At 42.5% G+C, this 21,982-nt stretch overlaps 1 protein-coding gene across 1 annotated transcript; it reads left to right on the top strand.

Moving 5' to 3' along the window:
- The first annotated feature begins 13,688 nt into the window (after positions 1-13,688).
- Positions 13,689-21,511, top strand: LOC113068628 (fibronectin type III domain-containing protein 7-like). Its single transcript, XM_026241402.1, has 14 exons — positions 13,689-13,941; positions 14,066-14,329; positions 15,934-16,194; positions 16,782-17,042; positions 17,118-17,378; positions 17,481-17,741; positions 17,821-18,081; positions 18,348-18,611; positions 18,778-19,041; positions 19,540-19,800; positions 20,107-20,364; positions 20,447-20,707; positions 20,848-21,114; positions 21,237-21,511. Exons 1-14 carry the CDS (start codon positions 13,689-13,691, stop codon positions 21,509-21,511), a joined length of 3,672 nt encoding a protein of 1,223 aa, XP_026097187.1.
- Positions 21,512-21,982: the final 471 nt, after the last annotated feature.

Here is a 21,982-nt window from a genome sequence, read left to right as displayed (position 1 = left end):
ATAAATTCAACAGTGACTGGGGAACGGTACAACTTGTCTTTAACAAACAATAGTGTAGTGGTTGGAAATCTTCGACCAGCTACTCTGTATGACTGTTACGTGGTCACGTCTAATGCTGGAGGTCTTGGAGCAAGAAGCAGAGTACGCACCGTCAATACATGTAAGTAAAGATTACCACATTGTTTTGATCAGTCTGAAAAAAATCTAATCGAAAGTCTTTACGCAGATAAATGTTAATGTTAATGTCTTGACTCTCAGTGATACAGCCTCCAGCGGTGATTACAGTACTACAAATGGGGCCCCAGTCTGCCCAAATCAGTTGGCAACCTGTGGACAAGGTTCTAGTCTACCAAGTTACAGTCATGAATTGGAATTCCCTAAACACTACAGTTTATTCAAACACTGTGTTTGGCACCACGTTGAATGTGCCGAATATTTCACCCTGTTCTTCATACCAAATCTCAGTGTCTTCACTTAACGCTCTCTTGGAACCTGGAGAAACCAGGCAGGTCAACTTTACCACAAACAGTAAGCAAAGCAGTTTTTGTTTGAATTTAAAACAGACATTTATAGTTATCTCATTGTTGTATTTGATGGTACTCTAGATGCACTTGACAATGGAAATGGTGATGAATGGGATTTACAACATAATTTGTATGGTCTGGCAACAACATTCCTATCAAAATCAGACTCCTAACCATAACCTAACACTGATATGATGATAGGTTGACAATAAACTTAATCGCTGTTCATACCTGGTATTAACATGCTTTCTTGTAGCTTCGATCAGAAGTGTATGATGCTAAATACAGGTATAAATAGGGTCTAAATTTTTTTTAGCTTGTTCACTTCCTTGGCTAATTCCAGGGGTAGCAGAAAAAAACATCCAAACCCTTGAATTGGCCTAACTTTATAACTTTACCCTAAACAAAACCCTACAATCTGGTTGGCTGATACAAACATTGTTCAAACCACAGCCCTAAACCTAGCCATAAAATATAAACCTGATCATTTGTTCCAGGATCAACAAAGGTAAACTTTTCTTACCTGGGTAAATCTAGTTCAGCTGTAAATGGTAGTGGAAATGCTAAGGATTCTTTGTTTTGAATGATCAAAGCTTGGTATAAGAGTGCCCACATCAATGTTTTAGTTAATGATTTAAATGGTTAACCCTCTCTTCAAGGTCAGTTTTGTTAATTCATTTGGAAACACACATCTCTCTTTCTCTGCCAGCTCTGAATCCAGTGACATCGGTCTCAGTGAGCTACACCTGTGCTAGCGGCTCTGCTGTGGTCTCTTGGACAGCTGTGTTTGGAGCCACTTCCTACCGTGCCACTGCCACAAGTCGCAGCGGTGCAGTTCTGTCCTGCACCTCGAGCACTACAGAGTGCCAAATCCGAAATCTAGCATGTGGGGAGAACTATAATGTGCACGTCACAACCCTGTCAAACAACTGTGAGAGCACTGGCAACGCCACCACATCCTTCCAAACAGGTGAACAGCAACAACATCTCAGACCTGTTTTCCCTTCATTCAGCTTTCATAACCTTACTGGTGGCATTCAGGGGGAAATAATCTGAACTAGAATCAGCATTGTGGTGTGCATCCTGGATATCTGTCTGATTGTCAATGCTGTCTATTCAACCATGATGTTTAAAGAAACCCAATCCACACCAGAGAAGTCACACGTTCCCTTGAGATGGCATTGTCTCTGCTGAGTTGTTTTGAATTGTCTCACAACAGCAAGTGTCCTTTTCTGTTATGCTGACCCATTTCAGATAGATGTGATCGTAGACAAAGAGCCAGGTCACAGTTTGGGTGGGAAGCAAGAAATTGTTCTTTATTCAATAGAGGTGTATTTGTTACATGAAAGATATGATGCTTCCAAGTTATTGCCTATTATCTTGATTGTGTAGTTATAAATGGTGGCACGTCATATGAGAAGGCACTGATAGTGTGGTGATAATCCACTTAATAGTCAATTAATTATATAATGGATGGTTTCTTGAATGGATGGGGGGAAAAGGCCTAACAAAGAAACAAATGTTGCTCCATTAATATAGTGCCACTTTATGAGAACGCAGAAAATGCAATGGATACTTGTGTTCTAAATTATGTTTTGTGACATTTAGGAAGCTTGAAGCTAAAAGCATTTACTTTCATACACTTGTTCAGAATGTGTTTCGGGTCAGAGCCTATAACTGAGCTATGGTTTCAGTTCTCTACATCTGAAAATCTGGCCTTAAACATGACAAAATTCCACTGGGGCTGTGCTGTGTTCCCACGTAGACTTTCAGTTAAGTCTCAAAATGAGAGATTCTTTCTCTCTTTTTAGTTTCTTCAAATTCAGACAAGATCTATCCCAGGTGGTGCCTGTTCTCAGGCAGGGAGCAAGTACACACCCTGTTCTCTGTCAGGGAAAATATAGTCCCAGGAGAACATCTCTTTTTTGAGTCATGTGGTCTTTGTTACATGCATCGAGCTTTCCAGAGAAGCATGAACTGTAGTAACAATACACTGAAACCCATTACAGAAATTCAAATAACAAGATTAAAAGATTGAAGACACCAGGGACTAAGGTTTGCTTTGTATTGCCCATTTGTTCTTACTTTCATGCTTTTCTCACTAACATTTAATCCTTCTCTTTCCACACGCACTTACAGTTCCCTGTGCCCCATCTGATCTGATGCTGTACCGGGAGTGCAGCAGCAATGTCATTGTCTTTTCCTGGGCTCCAAACAATTACTCCGCTTTTTACTATGCGAGGGGTGTGGACTCTACTGGCAAGGTGATGGAATGTATGACCACGGACACATCCTGCTTTTTTACCGATACCACATGTGGACGCCTTTACAACTTCACCGTCTCTGGTTCTTCATCGTCAGTCAGAGAGCAGTGTAGCACTGCAACCAGTTCATCAATGCAAATTCGAACTGGTAACAATAAACATTTCCTGTCAAAGTGTACTTGTGTTTATCTTGACTGTAGGTTTTGTAAGCCTAAATCTAGATTTTAAACTTGACCAAACTCAATATAACATGGCACTCATACCTTAACGTGGTTATGTTCCTATAATCTCCCCCCTTAGCACCCTGTCATGCAAGCAACATGCGCACATCAGCGGACTGTCAGACTGGCCTTCTGACCAGCAGATGGGAAGGTGCAGATGGAGCGCAGCAGTACATCGTGGAGGCCTTTGGTAACAGAGGGAATCAGAGCCACTATATGTGTAGCTCACTGACACAGAGCTGCACAATCTCCAATGTAAACTGTGGAGAAAGTCTTACCATGATAATCACTGCTTCGGATGATGAGTGCTCCAGTGTGCTGTCTTTGGGAGAAGTAGGTCAGACTGGTGAGTGATAAAACCCCCCGGTAGACAAAAATGGGAGCGTACACATGATTAGACTGTCAGGGCCAATTTTATTGCTAGCTTAATTTAACTGAAAAATAATGTAAGTGGAAAATACATTTTGTTTATGAAATGGGTGTCATGGTGGCTATAGAGTGACACTTTTGTCTCACACCAAGAAGGTACCCGAGTCCCGCTGAGCTCAACTTTTCCTCAAAATCCAAACACATTAAGGATTGGGTGACTGAAAACACTAAAGGCCCCGATATACTTTAAACAAAGTTCATTTCTATTCTTCATTTGGAGGAAAAAAGAAGTTTGAAAAGGCTGAGCGACGATATACTGTTTCCGAACTTTCCAACAACCGTACGCTGCTGGAGGTGGGGTGTAGATTAATGTAAACATGTATCGCGATGCTTGCACGTATTCTCTAAGCACAACAGCAATTAAATTATGAATTGTAGGCAATCTAGGTGTGAGACGTTTTACACCTAGTTTTACACCTAGTTTTACACCTCTTTATATTTTATGTGGTGTCATGATTTAGTTTTAATATAAAAAAAGGTTTATTACTGTATGTTCCTTTGGCATTTAATTTATTGTATACCCTTTAAAATTGCTTATTGAAAGAACAACAGCACCAGCAGCAGTGTGGTGTAACATTTATTTGCTACCTTATATTTTTACTCTTCCCTTTCATTCTTTTCATGACTTTGGAAAACTTGTCTCAGATGTTGCTCTACGTCACTTTTTGCATAACTCCGGGTCGTCAAGACCAAGCTTCGCTGCAATTTCTTTATAGGAATGAAATACTTTCTCTGAATACTCTCTGGGATTGATCGTACAGGTGCGGATATATCTGCGACACTAGTTTATTCATGTTGCTAGTGATTATGAGATGTTACTGATATTTTATGTTATAAATTGAAAACAAACCAGGGAGAAAAAACAATGCATGTCAAAGAAAGTGAAGTTTCAGAACACACCCACTGACTGCGTAATCGCCAAGGGCCAATGGAGGCTCAAAGGTGTTTAGGAACAAAATGAACACCCCCAGAAAGTTTCGAACTGCCGAAACAAACTCAAAACTAACTCACTAATTCAGTCTGATTTTGTTTGAAATTACTTCATATCAGTTCGTTTTTCAATTTCATTTGAATTATATTGGGGCCTTTAGGGCCAGATTTACTAAACAGGGCGAATTGGCACGAGTGTGCTATCAAAAGTGCAGACAGAAGTGGAAAGTTCTGCAGCTGATATACTGACAATGTAGAAATCAAAGTTGGGACCTAGGCTCAATACCCTGGATAGGGCAAAGTGGTTTGGAGAATGATGATACTGAGACCACTGTAGTTTGTGCGCCTGATTTAGCTTCTGAATTGGACTCCTCCCCCATAATTTCATCAATACACCTTATCCCCAAAACTCTACCTTCCAAAGAAATGCCAGCAAAACAAGATGGCCTTAATGATGCTATGCAGAGAATATTTCTGATTGGCTGAGTGTTCTGATTGGCTAATGTTCGGGCAGCGCTCAGGTTCATATTTTTGTGACATTTCATACATGCCTTACATGTTCTTATGTCATTTTTTTTTCTAGCCCCCTGCGTACCTCAAAATGTGTCTGCATTGATGGAGTGTGGTTCCGATTCCATCAGTCTGGCATGGGAGCCTTCATTAGGTGCTTTTCTCTACACTGCCACAGCGGTGGATCAGTTCGGGACTGCTCACACTTGTACCTCATCAGATCCAAAGTGCAAGTTCAGCGGGCTCCGCTGTGGATCCATATACAACGCCTCTGTGATTGCATCCAACATCAACTGCAACAGCTCTGTCAGTGACTCCATCAGTGTAGAAACAGGTAAAAAACATATGAAGAAATACAAGAATACAGTGACCCTGACACCTCATAACTATTTCCCTGCACCCTCTCTTAGCTCCCTGTCCCCCTGGGAGTGTAGAAGCTCTTCTGGACTGTCAAGAGAACCAGGCGCTGGTGAGCTGGCTGGGAGCTCGGAGTATAATATCCTTCACGGCCACCATGGAGGACCAGCATGGTGGTCTTCTCAGCTGTAGCACCACTGCCAACAGCTGCCGGATCCCCAGCCTCAAGTGTGGCCAGGTTTATGACATTAGTGTCATTTACCATGATGGAATCTGTCCCAGTATGCCTTCCAACGCCATACAAATGGAGTCTGGTAAGGAAGAATTAGTCCACTTCCCTTCTGTTATGATTCGTTGAAGGTCTGTTCACAATAATTAGTAAATCACTGGAGTTCACCAGTCTCTGAGCTGTTGGTTTCTAGTGGGCATTTTTACTGATCTAAGTCATATCAGTCTACTCTTGATTTTTATTTATTTTTTGTGTGTGTTTTCTCTTGCTATTAATATCAGGGAAACAAATATAAGTACCCGAATACATCTCTGGTCAGAACTCTAGTCAAACTCCATCTTTACCACTAGATTTTAATATAGATAAAATTATCTCTCAACAGTACCATGTGGTCCAACAAATGTTCAGGCTGAGGTGCAGTGCCCCTCGGGTGTTATCTCACTCAGCTGGGACAGAACAGAAGATGCTGAGGGTTATATCGCCACTATAGTTTCCAAGACCTCTGGAGAGCTGGTTTACTGCAACTCTACCTTGCCTTCCTGTAACGTGAGCAATCTGCAGTGTGGTGATTCATACTCTGTACAGATCAAATCATACAACGGCTCCTGTGTGAGCATGCCGAGTTCACCTCTAGTGGTTAGAGAGGGTGAGGCACTGATTCATTCACTAAACATTAGTTTCATATCACTTGACTTCCGTGCAGCTGTTGGAGTGTTATGCTAATTCTTTCGACTCTGCCCCGCTAGTGCCTTGTGTGCCCACTAATGTGACAGCCAGACGAACCTGTGGCAGCAGCACAGTGGAGCTATCGTGGAGTGCAAGCCGTGGTGCTCAGTCCTACGTTGCTGTTGCTGTAGGTGATGACGGGCACCGTACAAAGTGCTCCTCCAACACAACAACATGTAGTGTTGACCTTGACTGTAGCAGTGTATACTCCATCAGCGTGATGGCTGTAGATGGTAATTGCTCCACCTGGGAGAGTCAGAAGGTTACCCTGCACACAGGTGAGGCTATCTGGGTAGTAATGTCTGATTTTCAAACAAATTGATCTTTCGAAGCAGTGTTGTTTTTGTTAACTGAAAATAAAATGAACAGCTGTCATTAATTGAAATAAAGGTGAATATTAAAATTAAATTTTTGTCTAAAGAGACACTGACCCACTCTCTTTCCCCTCTTTTTCATGTTTAATAGTTCCCTGCCCACCAGTGAACATCCAGAGCACTATGAACTGTAGCACCAACTCTGCCACTCTGTCCTGGACGGCCAGTGCTAACGCAGTGTCCTACAGAGGCAGGGCTTCAGGCAGAGATGGCCACAATGTGACGTGTGATGTCAGAACTCCCGGGTGCCAGTTAAACGGCCTGCACTGTGGACAGGAGTATGTGTTTGTCGTAACTGCTTCTGATGGAAGCTGTGAAAGTCCAGACAGCGTCAAGAACAGACATGAGACAGGTATCACAATATTAAAAGTAAAAATAATAATAGTTAACATTTTCTTCAGGAAATCAACATTATAAACCCAGAACATTACATGAAGTGTCTCTTTCTCTCCTCACCTGTTGATTTCCAGCACCGTGTGCCCCTCAAAGTGTGTCCAGATCCCTGGACTGTGCCTCTAACAGCCTGAACATAAGCTGGGCTCTCGGTCTCACAGCTCTAAACTACACCGTCCTCGCCAGGACTACAGGTGCCACTGTGCCCAGTTGTACCACAATGAGCTCCGGTTGTATCATCACCGGACTGCAGTGTGGTAAGAACTACACCGCTGTGGTCACAGCAAACAACGGAGAGTGTCAAGGGCCAGAGACTGTGACCAGTCCTCTCCAAACAGGTGAGATTCCTTGAATGCAATACGGGTCACAACATGACAGAAGAATTTAAAATGAGAGATTTCAACCAAAAATCAAAACAAAAAAAATATTACAAATGAGAAATACTTTGTCTCTCTTCTGGCAGGGCCGTGTATTCCCACGTCAGTCCAGGCCAATGTGGAGTGTGTGAGTAACACAGTGAAGGCATCATGGGGTCCGGCAGCTGGAGCTTTGTCCTACACTGGTGTTCTGACAGGCCCGGGCCATTACAATGAATCCTGCCTGACCTCTGGCCTCTCCTGCTCCTTTAGGGGTCTGTCCTGTGCACAAACCTACATGCTAAATGTCATCTCTCAAGACAGCCAATGCAACAGCCCAGTCAGCCCCAATGTCTCTGTCACAACAGGTAGGAAAACACAAGCTGTTTCACCTTAACATGAGCTCTGTGAATCATCCAACATTTGAATAAGCCAAAAGTATACCTCCCATGTCTGTGGCCTGCTCCATAGACAACAGTGAATGTGCAAAAGATTCAAGCATTCAAAGGCCCACTAGGTACTGCACACGTTATTGCATTCCCAGGGTTGCCAACTCTCACGCACCTGACGTGACACCCACGCTTGGACTTCAGCGTGAGATTGATGCCGAAAGTGTGAGTGTTGGCAACCCTGCATTCCATTTGTCTGTTGAGTCCAATGCATACCAAAGTTTGTGACCTATAGTTTTTGTAAACGTTTTACTGCGGGCTAACATTTACTGTTAGGCCTCTGACTAACAGATGTTTGTGTCTATCTAAACAAATGCATCAACAGCATGCCCTGTAGGCATCTTACTGGGCTTTGCATTAACCTTTGACCTTTTCCAGCTCCCTGTGACCCTGAGAGCGTGAGTGCCGTGCTGAAGTGTGACTCTCGTACGGTAAATGTGTCGTGGCATGCTGCCGCTGGTGCCAGCATTTACACGGTCCTGGCACAAACACAGAATCAGAGCATTCCTTCCTCTTCCTGCCGTACCTCGGCCACTTCCTGTGACCTCACACAAATCCAGTGTGGGGAGGTTTTTAATGTCACAGTTCTTGCCGATGACGGGGCCTGCAACAGCTCAGCACGGGCCAGCACTAAACTGGAGTCAGGTATGGAGAGCATGTCCGGATTACAGTCTTTAACTTTAGATTGGATTGGCTTGTGTAGCCTAATGACTTAATTTCCCTTCATTTCCTCTTCCTGTGTAATGTCTCAGCACCATGTCCTCCGACAATGAGGCCTCCTTCACTGAACTGCAGCACTAATGTGGCCCTGGTGTCCTGGGTGAAGGACCCAGATGCTGTGAGGGTCCGTGTCAATGCCACCTCTGTCCTGGGACACACCGTCACCTGCAGCTCTTCTGCAAACAACTGTTCCATGGATGCCTTGCTATGTGGTCAGACGTACAGTGTGTATGCTGTGGCCCAGGGCCCTCAGTGTGAGAGTGCACCTAGTGCTCCATTCACTATTGTCACAGGTAGGTGCACCACATATTCATAATTCAGCATTAAATGAGCAGTGTTGGGGGTGAAGCAAGTTATCTAATCAGATTACTTTTTTTCAAGTAACTAGTAAAGTACTTAAAACATTACTTTGTAACATTTTTTGTTCAAGATTAATATAATGAGTGTGTACATCATAAATCCATCTGCCAATTAAGTCATTGGGATTATCCTGAATCACTTTGGTATGCCAATGATAAGCATTTATATTCTGACTATTTTAAACCTGTCAGAAAAACACCCGCTACAAGTAGCCTAATACCTGCATGCTCATCATCAAATCATCAAATCTACAATTAAAGCGAATTAGCTCCAGCTACAATGTTCTTCCACAAGATGCATGCAGTTTTGTTTATTAACTGCTAGAGGGCCAACATGGTGTAATTAATTGACAATTAAATTCAAAGTCATAAAAGTCGTGCTGCAGCGGTTCCCCATGATACCTCCCAGCACAACTGTCTACTGCTTACTCACAGACTGATAATTCAGCCAGGCCAAAATAAACATTCAGAGCTTAATAAAAGCGCTCTTCTGTTACTGTTTGCCAGCCCCCTGCACCCCAGCCAAAGTGAATGCTAACTACAGCTGTGGCACCAGCACAGAGCTGAGCTGGACTGACAGTCTGGGCCGAGAGAGCTTCTATGTGCTTGCACAGACGACCGGTCACTCAGACTCCTGCAGTACAGTCCAAACCCACTGCTCCATCAATTCACTGAGATGTGGAAGTCTTTATAATGTCTCTGTGGATTCAATCTCTGGACACTGCAACAGCAGCCACGCAGCCCGCACGCAGCTACAGACAGGTGAACACTCTTAAACACAACCCTCATTTACCTGCGCAAACATTTCAGCTCTTTCTCTGATGATTTATTGAACCTTAAAGAAGTCGTATCTTATGTATTTCTTTTTTTTTTTTCATTACCATTTCCACAATTATTATAAACCTTAAAATTAAACAGGCCTCTTTTCTATGTAATCAGTTTAGATAAATAACCTTTTTAATGTCTGGAGAAGATAATAATGAGAATATCTGTCTTCTCAGCTCCTTGTGCCCCAAGTAATGTGACTGTAAGACTTCAGTGTTTGAACAACACTGCCGTTGTGTCCTGGGAGGGAAGTCCTGGTGCCGTGGGCTATAACGTCACTGCTGTGGGACATGATGGTGATATCAAGCACAGTACCGTCACTGGCACCAGTTGTCAACTACCCAACATGCACTGTGGTCAGACCTATGACATCATTATTACACCCTTCTCTCAGACATGCGCTGGGTTCCCGACTGCTCCCTACACTTTCAATGCAGGTGTGTATTGGCAGTTTCCACAAATGGGGTACCAATTACAGTCTCATTGCTTTTGTAATAAAAAATAAAGGGGCCAAAGACAATGTATTTTGCAGTGAGGGTTATTAAAAAAACTATAATGTAAGATAAAATTAACAAGCTTAACATTAACATACTGTAAGTGTCCAACAATAAAGCATCCTAATTCTTTCAATTAAAGAATTGATTGTTAATCTATATTAATTAGCAAAAATGCTACACATTTACCGTATGATTATCACAAAGCATGCAACATTAGGTATATTTGTGACATTCAGCAAAGTAAAATAATTTGGACTTAGAGCATTGTGAAAAACCACTCGTTTTGGGGTGTACTTTAATCCTGTGTCTACACTGGTCAGCGTCTGTAGATGCAGTGTGAATGGGTCTTAAGATTTTCAAGCCAAGTTTTGTGCACTTTGAAAAGTTCCAGTTACTGTGGTTTAGTTTAGCTACTTAATTAACTGTAATTTTGGTACTAAGAAAACCATTTTCTTCACTCAACACCCCTTCAGGTTCCTGTCCTGCCAGCGATGTTCAAGTTTCTCTACAATGCAATGGTAATTTGGGACGTGTCCGCTGGACTGCTGCCCAAAATGCGGAAAGTTACATTGCCATGGCAACGGGTATGGATGGCCACACCCACACTTGCACCTCCAATGGCACCAACTGCACCTTCAGTGATCTGCACTGTGGTGAAAACTACACTGTTACAGTGGCCACGGTGGATCGTGGCTGTCAGAGTCCACCCAGCACACCTGTCATTCTAAAATCAGGTCAGGAAACAGGAAATAAAGTACTACAAGATCTGTCTTGTCGGTGGTATTACACACAAATTAACCTGTCTAATCAGTTTAAAGTTTTAACAATCAAACTTGTGTTTGATTTTGACCCAATTCCTCATTCTTCTAGCTATCTGCCCACCCTCGGATTTGGCTGGTTACACCAACTGTGCTACAAATGACATCAGCATTACATGGCACCCCAGCCCACAGTCTGGAGTCACTTACTTCCTGTTCATCCATCAGGTGGATGGGCTGAACTCCACCTTCACCACAACCCAAACCTCATATGTTCTGACAAGGTTGCACTGTGGAATGAGTTTCATCGTACAAGCAGCAGCTCAGGACAGCACCTGCACCAGTCCATACGGACGCCCAACACAGATCTACACAGGTACAAACACTGAACAGCTACAAACAGCATCAGAATGTCACAAATCGGGAAAGTCATTGCATCACTGCAGCTACAGCTTGAAAAGTGTCCTGAGGTGTACACTGAGGACTGCACAATGCACATTGGCTGTAACGACCTGAAATATGCTCTTTTTTATTATTTGAGCATAAAAAAATAACATGTATGAAACAGTTAATTTCAGATTTTATTGATTTTTTTATTGAATTTTTGAATTTCAAGAGGTATTGCAAATATGGCTTCTTAGTAAACTAAGTGAACATTTCATTGAAATGGTTTGGGTTAGGAACCCATGAAGAAACCATGAAGTGAGCTATGCAGGAAACTGTTCTGCTCTGTTTTCTGGAACTCCTTACTGAATCCACATGCAAAAAAACAAAATATTGGAATATTAAATATTGCCACATAACAAAGGTTACTAAAAATGTATTGATCTGAGTTTCATCTATTGTATCCACAGCTCCTTGTCCACCTAGTAACCTGACAGCTGCTGCTAGCTGTGGCACAAACAGGGCCACGATCAGCTGGCTGAACGGCACAGGGGCGAACTCCTATACTGCCAATGTGGTGGGAAACAATGGACAAACTGTTTCTTGTACTTCCAACACCACTTCTTGTTCTGTGAAGGTTGAATGTGGACTTTCATATGTAGCCACTGTGGTTTCCACGGTTGGCCTCTGCAACAGCACCACTAACAACATCATCCACTTTAAATCAGGTAATTTAATCAAACTGCAATTGCTTTTTAAGCTGATTTTGGAGCAAACTGGACAACATTGGTAAAATATTTACATCTTTGTTCTACTTCCCCGTTTGTGTCGCAGCGGATTGCCTGCCTAGTAATGTGATGGCGCAGTTAAGCTGCAATTCTAACATGCTAGCTGTACACTGGGACCCCAGTGCAAGCAACCCTGACTCCTATACAGCCCTGGCTATTGGTACAGATGGCACTCGTCTTTCCTGCAACACAAACTCTACTTCCTGTACCATTCAGAACTTAAGATGTGGCCACACTTATAGCATTGCCGTGACCTCATCCAACATCAACTGCGGAGTCATTGAGGGTTCAGACTACAAAATCGATACAGGTAAACTGACTAGATTTATTCTAAACCAACCCCTTTAAAATATACTAATAACTTATCATCTGTATCCCATCAGCCCCCTGTCAACCACAGAGCCCAGCTGTTCAACTGCAGTGCAGCACTAACATTGCAACAGTAACATGGGACAATAATGGAGCAGATCAGTTTGATGTGGTGACTGCGCTCAACTTTACCGGTGGTGCGATGGTGTGTAATAGCACAAACAGGTCTTGCACGTTCGCACAGCTGCGCTGTGGTGAGTCGTACTCACTCAGTGTAGTTGGATTCAATGGAAACTGCACCAGTGAACCTAGCGAGAGCTTCAATCTTAATACAGGTAAGACAAATCTGCACACAGGTGAAGGATACTTTAGCTTGAGACTGACATAGCTAATAAAGAGAGAGACTAATATTGATGATAGCTATAATTATACAGCAGTTTTGAGAATTTTCCTCCAAACAAATGTGATATAATAATAAAATGTGATATAAGAATAAATACATATTCTAGGGTATATAAAACTTAAATGCAAACTCAGTTGGCAACAGAATATAATTTCGAAAATGCGGCTTCTATTGTTTCAAAGTATAACCACAACACAGCAGAAACATACTTTATGAAGGCAAATGCATACATGAGTGCTTGTCCAATGCCGTATTCCATGTATTCCACTCTACTCTACTATTTCAATAGTAAATGGAGATCATCAAGGAAAGCACAAAACTTTGACTGAAACAGACATTAGTTGATATAGTTGTACAGTGTGAAAAGAAGAGCAATCCAAAAACTTTAGTAGTTTATAGGTGGCATTAGCATATATTCTTACATTGCTCTGGTGGTAATAAACTCCAGGACTCCAGGGCGCGATGGCCCAGAATTGCCATGTTGACACTTTCAATAATTAAGCTCACTCACTCACTCAGCAATATTCTCTTCAAACTGTTGCTTAGCCATGACAGGGAGAGAAAACTGACTAGATGAAGTAAACTAGCATTCATGCCTGTTATAGCACCCTTTAAGGAAATTATAAAAATGCCACATGCTCCTTCTGTGGTGACCAACAACACATCTCAAACTCGAACAAAGATAGGTAGAGAGCAGTATTCATGAAGACACCGCATGATACCATTGGGTTTATTCCTAAAAATCTCGTCCAAAATCTTAGTGGACCCACAGCAGCCACAAAGCACACCTTTGCTTCAAACAAATATATATTTTTTTTCTGCCCATGTTTGTGAATCTGTGGTTTTCTTAACACACACACCACTGTCTCTCTCAGCTCCGTGTATGCCCACTTACGTTGTGGCGACCAAAAACTGCGGCACGTCTATCACCACTGTAACCTGGGATTCTGCCCGTGGTGCCAGCAGTTACACTGTTAATGCCGTGAGCACCTGGGGGAGTAACAGGACATGCTACAACACAGACAGCTCCTGCTCTTTCCCAGACCTGGACTGCGGACAAAACTACACTATAACAGTCACAGCTGAAGATGACAACTGTGTGAGCCTGACCAGTGCACCTATCACTGTCACAACAGGTACTGGTCACAGACACTTACAGTGGGATAAACTCGTGGAGTTGTGATAGGGCCCTTCTAGCTGTGCAGAAATTTCACACAGTAGCTTTAAAAAAAACTATGCGTTTGTATTCCCCCTTTCTAGATCCATGTCCACAGTCTGATCTACAAGTATCTCTGGACTGCAGCACTGACTCTGCTCTGATCTCATGGACCCCCGGTAGGGGCATTCTGATGTATAACGCTTCTGCCAAGGGCTTTGATGTAAATCACCAAGTCAGCTGCAGTACACCTGGCTCTGCCTGCAATGTCACCAACCTGCACTGTGGCAGCCGTTACCAAGTCAGTGTGAGAGGAGAAGGGCTCACCTGCCCCAGCCAATCAGATGACTGGATTGCCCTCAAGACCGGTAACAACCTCATAAACCACTAATTTATACACATTATTGTGCAAAGTTCATCAGTGTGCTATTCTTTAAAACATGGTATTCTTAAACTATGTAATCATTTTCCTCTTAAACAACTTTTTATGCAATGATATCACCATGGCCATTTGAACTATAGGTTAATATAATTTAATTTTCATTGTACTCAAAATATGCCACATAACAGAAGAAAAATGGATTCTAATTTACAGATATTATTAGCTAATATAATTGTAAAAAATTATTAAATTAAAAGCTAATATTTATATAAGTGTCGATTCACTTGTCCTTCAGTCTTAACTAGGGATGTAATGAATCATTCAACTCTCGATGCAAAAATATTCCCAAAAATAATTGTATTAAATGATTTTCTCAATTTTTTAAAATCTTTTTACTTTTTTTATAAAATGAGATTTATGACAAATTATAAATAAAAAGTGTCCTTTTATAATTTCTTAAAATCTGCTAATTTCTTCATGAAATTTAAATATGTCAAATAACAAAGCAACCCCCCCCCCCCAAAAAAAAAAAAATAATAATAAGAAGAAGAATAATCCCAAATTAAATAAATATATAATACAAATAAAATAAATATCTTCATATAAACAAACTTAGGGTTTGCCTGTGCTCTTTCATTTTAAAATTAGAAGCAATAAACACTGCATTTTAATCACAGTCCAAACAAAGATGCTACATACATGCTTCATGAGTAATATTTAATTTAAATTGGATTGTATAATTTTGAAATTGGAAGCAAAAACAGAATGGTCTGACTTTAGCTTTGTGAAAGTATACTACATAAAACATATCTGCACGAAACAGAAACAGCAGAAAGACTGCATGAGATGCAGATTCACTCTCTGACAGCAGGAGGCGCATATGGAACAGCAGCAATACAGTTTACTAGGTTACCGCTGTAAACAAAGCAGTGCTGTGCTGATAAACACTACTTTAATATGCATTATAAAGAGCAAGATGAAAGAAAGTGAAAGTGACATACAGCCAAGTATGGTGACCCATGCTCAGAATTCGTGATCCTTATTTAACCCATCCAAAGTGCACACACACAGCAGTGAACACACACACACACACACTGTGAACACACACACACACACTGTGAACACACACCGGGGGGAAAGGGGGCATCATTTATGCTGCGGTGCCCAGGGAGCAGTTGGGGGTTCAGTGCCTTGCTCAAGGGCACCTTAGTCGTGGTATTGCCGGCCCGAGACTCAAACTGACAACCCTAGGGTTAGAAGTCAAACTCTCCAACCACTAGGCCATGACTTCCATCTAAATACCATCTAAACTTTTCTTAAGAGAGGTGCAGGTGCAGCTGTGATTCATTTAACATCTCAACTGTCTTGAATCATCACATATTTTACAGATTTCCAACCGGCTCGGGGTGCATCATTACATCCCTAGTCTCAATATTCATGTATTTATTATTTTTATTTTTAAATACAATATCTGACCTGTTTTAAACTTTGATTTAACATGATGAGCTGTCTTTAAGTGAAGAATACATTGTAATAAATTGTTGACATTACTGATTAGCATATTGCTTCGATGTTCTTTTGCTTCTTCAGCACCATGTCCACCCACTCAGGTGTCTATCCAGTCATCATGTGACTCAGACACTGTGTCCGTTTCCTGGAAAGCCTCTCAGGGCTCTGTGTCATTCATGGCTGTTGCCGAGAGCAGCGGAGGTCATAGGGTGACCTGCAACACCAGTGACCTCGCCTGTGATATTACAGGCCTCCAGTGTGGACAGACTTATCAAATTTATGTTTCTGGTGTTGATGATGACTGTATTGGATCCAGGAGTGAAGTTCACATTCTTAAAACAGGTGAGACTTAAGTCATTTTTTATGGCCACTTGCAATATATAATGCTGAAAAATGACAAAGTCAAGAGGCCACACACAGAAGGCTTCTCTGGCTCTTTCAGATTCCCTTTTTGAATGACAAATAAAGACTACTGCCACCTGCTGGCCTGGAGAGTTAGTTCCTCTCAAGCAGGTACAGAACGTACATACTAGTTCTGTACCTGCTTGAGAGGAAATAACTCTTAAGAGTTGTAGAGTATATACGGTATGTTCAAGCTCAGCTTTTTGGCCCTGATGCAAGCGACAAGGGTCAACCCCACAGTCTGCGTTCAACATGCTAGTTCCTTTTTGTTGCCTTTATAAGGATAGGACTGAGAGTAGACAGGAAGGGAAGTGGCACAGAGAGGGCAACGGGATCGAGAAAGGTCCGCAAGCCAGGACTCAAACTCAGGTTGTCCAAAGCGAAATGGCACCAAATGTCAGTGTGCTGCCCATAAGACTATCAGTGTAGAAAATTCACTAGTTATTTGATGTTAGGATTAGTGTGCCAATGCCTTTGGTGAGTGGTCCCCTTGTACTAACCTTTAAACCCCTCTATGTCCCCTTCAGCCCCTTGTGTGCCTCAGAATGTGCACCCTATTCTGGAATGTCAAGCTACTGTTCTCAATGTCACCTGGCAGCAGACAGGTCAAGCCCATCACTACCACACCACAGTGCTGCGCAGCGATGGTCAAGTGCTGGGGTGTGACTCTAATACAACCTTCTGCCAAATTCCCAACATCGTTTGCGGACTGACTTACAGTGTGACCGTGGTCGCCTATAGTCAAACCTGCAACAGTTCCCAAAGCTCTGTGGAACATGTCACCTCAGGTACCCATATATACATAAAATATTACGTATTTCAATATTTGGATGTCTCTAACGTCTCTTTCCTGCATTCTTTAGCCCCTTGCCCACCAGATGCTATCTTTGCCGTCTTGGACTGTGATTTAAACACTGTGTCTGTGTCCTGGGACTCGAGTGTAGATGGTGTCCTCTACATCGCACGAGCCTTTTACTCCAATTACACAGATTACTACATGTGTAACACCACAGAAACCAGTTGTGATATCACTGTGGCCTGTGGCATGGATTATAATGTGACTGTAGTGCCATTAAGGGACGGCTGCACTGGAGAGAACTCACTGGTCCAGTATGTTACGGCAGGTTTGTCACATTCAATAAAACTTTAACACATCACCAAATATCTATTTGTTTATCCGAGTTTGCCACAAAATTCACTTTTGGAATGTGTGTTTGTGTATAAAGCTCCTTGCGTTCCCCTCATGTTGGACGTTGAAATGGACTGTCTGTCTGATTCGGCTTGGCTGACATGGGAAGAGTCAGAAGGGGTGGAGCTCTACATCGCCACAGCAACTGACAGTGATGGATTTGAGTACCAGTGTAACTCAACTGATACCCAGTGTACCGTTGAACAGCTACAATGTGGAAGATTCTACAACTTTAGTGTGTTTGCATCTAACAGTCAATGTGACAGCCCCGTGAGCAACACTTTGCAGAGCGAGACAGGCAAGAGAGTGAGCTTGAAAGGGATGCTTTTCAATGTAAAAACAGACTATATAATTTCACACTTCCTTCTCTCTTTCAGCCCCTTGTCCGCCTCAGAATGTGATCACGTCTGTGGGGTGTGACACTGGTACGGTGAGTGTGTTGTGGGATGAGAGCGTTGGCGCATTAAGCTACACTGCCACTTTGGAGCGTACAGATGGAGACACCACCTGCTGCACAGCAAGCTCCACTTCCTGTGAGGTCACTTCACTTCCCTGCGGCCAGATGTATGTCCTGACAGTCACTGCTGAGGGAAGGACATGCAACAGCTCTCAGAGCATTGAGGTCATCGTACGCTCAGGTAATACACACTGATCATTCAACCCTGTTACCACTGCTGCTTTTATATACATTTTTCCCTTTATTCATCATAACTAGAATTCAGCATAATTTTGGGGTTGCAAAACCTGAAATTCTCATAAATTAATAGACCATAACATCACTCAAGGCTAGGCACCTCCTTCTGTTTCAAAATAAATTGCACTGCATTTCAAAGCCCAGTTGTGTGTAAAATGCTATATATCTGGGCATGCTTTGTCCATCATCACAGTGTATTTCAACCCACAGTTCCCTGTATTCCGGAGAGTCTGGTGTCAAGTACTAGCTGCAGTAATAATGTAGTCACCATGTCATGGGTGAGCAATGAGGCTGGGGAGCTCTATACGGTCCAGGCCTTCAGCGCTGATGGGTTATTCTCTGACAGCTGCTCGGGGTTTGGTCAGTCATGTGATCTCAAATCACTGACATGTGGTGAGCCTTACACTGCTACAGTAGTAGCACAGGACAGCGTCTGCACCAGCGCACCAAGTCAAGTTGCTTCAATCAGGACAGGTTGGTGTGATTTTATTGTGAAATGTATTAAAAATACTGATGAACCATATGTTGCAGTAACATCTACTATAATGTAGTTATTCACAACAAACCTAGAACTTTTCTGCTCCTTATAAGTCTATCTTTTTGACAACCACTCAATGACAGTCACTTCTCTCATGTCCAGTGCCCTGTGTGCCGGATAATGTGACTGCTAATGTGAGCTGCCAAGGGAATGATCTGTCTGTGTTCTGGGAGGAGAGCGCAGGAGCAGACTCTTACACAGCTGTGCTAGAGGACAGTAATGGCCAATTCACCAGCTGTCAGAGCATGATCCACACCACCTGTACAGTTAACAGACTTGTCTGCGGACAGACCTACCGTGTCAGTGTGACAGCATCAGACGGATACTGTGACAGCTTGCCCAGTGCCATCACTGAAGTTCAGTCAGGTAGGAAGCAGTGAGGACAGGCTTACATGCACACAAACATGTCAAATTCACCTAAAAATACTTAAAAAAAAATGCTTTTGATCCAGAATAAATATTGTCATTTTGGTTACACATCCCACAGTATGTTGAATTGGATTCTGAATTGTAACAAGAAGATAAAAAAAAACAAGCTGAATAGCAATTCAAAGAAATTAAACATAGTCACTCAAGAAACATTCCCTGACATTTTGCAATAAATTTTTTTTTTTTTTGTTAAATATTGTTTTTGGAAACTAAGTTTCTTTGATTTTCAGTAATTGTTATTTAAATTTTTCGAAAACTTGTAAATTCATTTGGAATGCATTTGTAAATAAATTCTGAATTTCACTCATTGGTAGACATGCTACAATGTACGTTAAAGACCATTGTATGTACCATGGTACATTGATTTTTATAAAATAAAAAATAAAAAATGTAGCATGACATTGTTTGACTGGAAGATATGCGTCTGTATTTCAGCTCCTTGTATGCCTCGTAACATTCGGGCACTCATGGACTGTCAGTCTGGTGTGGCTATATTGTCGTGGCAGTCAAGCACTGGGGCGTTGCAATACACAGCCACAGCAGTAAGTGAGTCTGGCCATGTACTCAGCTGTGAAAATAACTTAACTAACTGTGAGCTGACCGGACTGGCCTGTGGTGAGAGCTACAACATCACTGTGTTAGCAGAAGGACAGACCTGTAGCAGCACTGCAACCATGAGTGGACACCTGAATACAGGTGAGCAAAAACCACTGGGAACACATCCTAGAATACTAATGAGCAATACCCTAACAAACATCCTACTACACATAACACTCTAGCAACCACCCAACAATGCTCTCCACCCTCCATAACCTTTACTTTAGCAATGTCCTATCAACAACCCAGTACACCATAGTAAAAACATAATGCTAACCACTCCCCGACTGCATAGCAATGCCCTTGCAACCACCCATAAATGCTAGCACTGTCGTCAATTTATGTAGCACTTTACTATATTTTGCACAATGATAATCAGTCTCTTTCTTTTCATTGTGATCCCAGGTCCTTGCCCACCTCAGAATGTTGAAGTGCAGTATGGCGTGTCTATTGGCCAGCTGTCATGGGACAGAAGTAAAGGTGCTTCCATGTACACAGCACAGGCTGCCACTGATCTGGGATCAGTGCTGTCCTGCTCCACCAGTGACACCTCCTGTGCCCTCTATAATGTGTCCTGCAGTCAGACATATGACATCACTGTGACAGCACACAACAACGTCTGCCAAGGAGCTGCTGTGTCTGCATCAACTACTTTAAACACAGGTTCATTAAATTTGCAACTTTACCAGTGATGTTAGTGCTTTCTGCATAGTTGTCCAACAACTGACCCTTTATGCTTTAATAGAATCCTGCCCGCCCCAGAACGTGCAAACCCATCTGAATTGTACAAGTGATGTCGGGACTGTGTCTTGGGAGGAGAGTTTGGGGGCAGTGGCATATGTGGCTTTCCTGGAGGGTCGCAATGGACACATCCTGTCCTGCTCCACAAGTAGCTCCAGCTGCAGGGTGACGGGGTTGATCTGTGGAACAGTTTACAGCACTCAAGTACGCGCCATTGGAGAAACTTACAACAGCACAGACAGCGAAACAGTTATCTTCACATCAGGTTAGGCATCTAAGAAATGACAAATTATGAACATTTACATTATTTGGCATGACAATGGGAATTTGTTGCACTCATGTTTAAATAACAGAGGATTTTGCCATCTACCGAGTTGTTAATCACTGCTGTGTCTTTGTGTCTAGCCCCCTGTCCACCAGATTCCAGTGCAGTCACTGTTGACATGAACTGTGAGAATGCCACGGCATTGTTCAGGTGGGCCTGGAGTGGCGGAGCTGCATCCTACGAGCTCACTGCCATCAGTAACAATGGCTACATCGCCTCCTGCATTTCCCAAGACAATTTCTGTAATATCAGCGAACTAGCCTGCGGACAGACTTACACAGTCAGGCTCACAGCAATCAGTGATGAATGTCAAATTACTCAAGAGACGGGAGTGACATTCCAAACACGTGAGTAACCATTTTTATACACATCATTTGCAAAAGGGACAAATGTACAATGTAGCTGTAGAAAGTGAATATAGTTGATAACAGGAATATCAGATTTAACTACTTTGTTGTTTGACATCTAGGCCCCTGTGCTCCCTTGCATGTGAATGTGGACCTTCAGTGCAATCCTAGCACAGCCGTAGTGACTTGGGAACAAAGTGATGATGTGCAATACTACCTTGTTAGCACCACCCTCAGCACAGGAGAAGCAGAAACTTGTAACTCTACATCTGACAGCTGTAAAATGAGTGGGTTGCAGTGTGGAGTGGAGTACGCCTTCACCATCACTGCCTACAGTCATACAGTCACATGCCATAGTGACGCCAGCAGCACTGTGCACACTACAACAGGTAGATGATCCTATCCTTCAAATATTATCTTGATCTAGTGTATATACAGCAGGGGTAGCCAACCATGCTTCGTTGACCTATTTCACAAAGCTGGTTATAGTGGCTACACAGGTAAGTTTGAGCAGACTCCTATTTTTTGGTGGATTGATCTTTAGCAGTATTTATCACCATGGTAGATTTCACTACAAGGCTCAACTTAGTGTTCCTGTAGCTCAATTTGTAGAGCATTGTGCTATCAAGCGCAAGGTTGGGGGTTCGATTCCCTGGGAACACATGATAGGTAAAAACTGATAGCCTGAATACACTGTAAGTCGCTTTGGATAAAAGCGTCTGCTAAATGCATAAATGTAATTTAAATTTTTCTCTGGAAGCAGGTTTTATTCTGGTGCACCTACTCCAGACTGTGAGTCTGCTGAACTTGACCTACACTGGGTTTGATTTCTTTGGTTTTGTTAACTCTAAACTTGAATCTGAAATGC

This window comes from Carassius auratus, linkage group LG48F (genome assembly GCF_003368295.1).
Source record: "Carassius auratus strain Wakin linkage group LG48F, ASM336829v1, whole genome shotgun sequence".
Classification (NCBI taxonomy): domain Eukaryota; kingdom Metazoa; phylum Chordata; class Actinopteri; order Cypriniformes; family Cyprinidae; genus Carassius; species Carassius auratus.
Note: the sequence above shows the minus strand (reverse complement) of the source record. Positions and strands in the feature narration are given on the sequence as shown.

Excerpts from the sequence above, each read along its gene's own strand:
- LOC113068628 (XM_026241402.1), top strand. The coding sequence starts at position 13,689 with ATGCCCACTTACGTTGTGGCGACCAAAAACTGCGGCACGTCTATCACC. Across the intron at positions 17,043-17,117 it reads TGTGGAACATGTCACCTCAG|CCCCTTGCCCACCAGATGCT; the intron begins GTACCCATATAT and ends TGCATTCTTTAG. Across the intron at positions 21,115-21,236 it reads GGGAGTGACATTCCAAACAC|GCCCCTGTGCTCCCTTGCAT; the intron begins GTGAGTAACCAT and ends TTTGACATCTAG.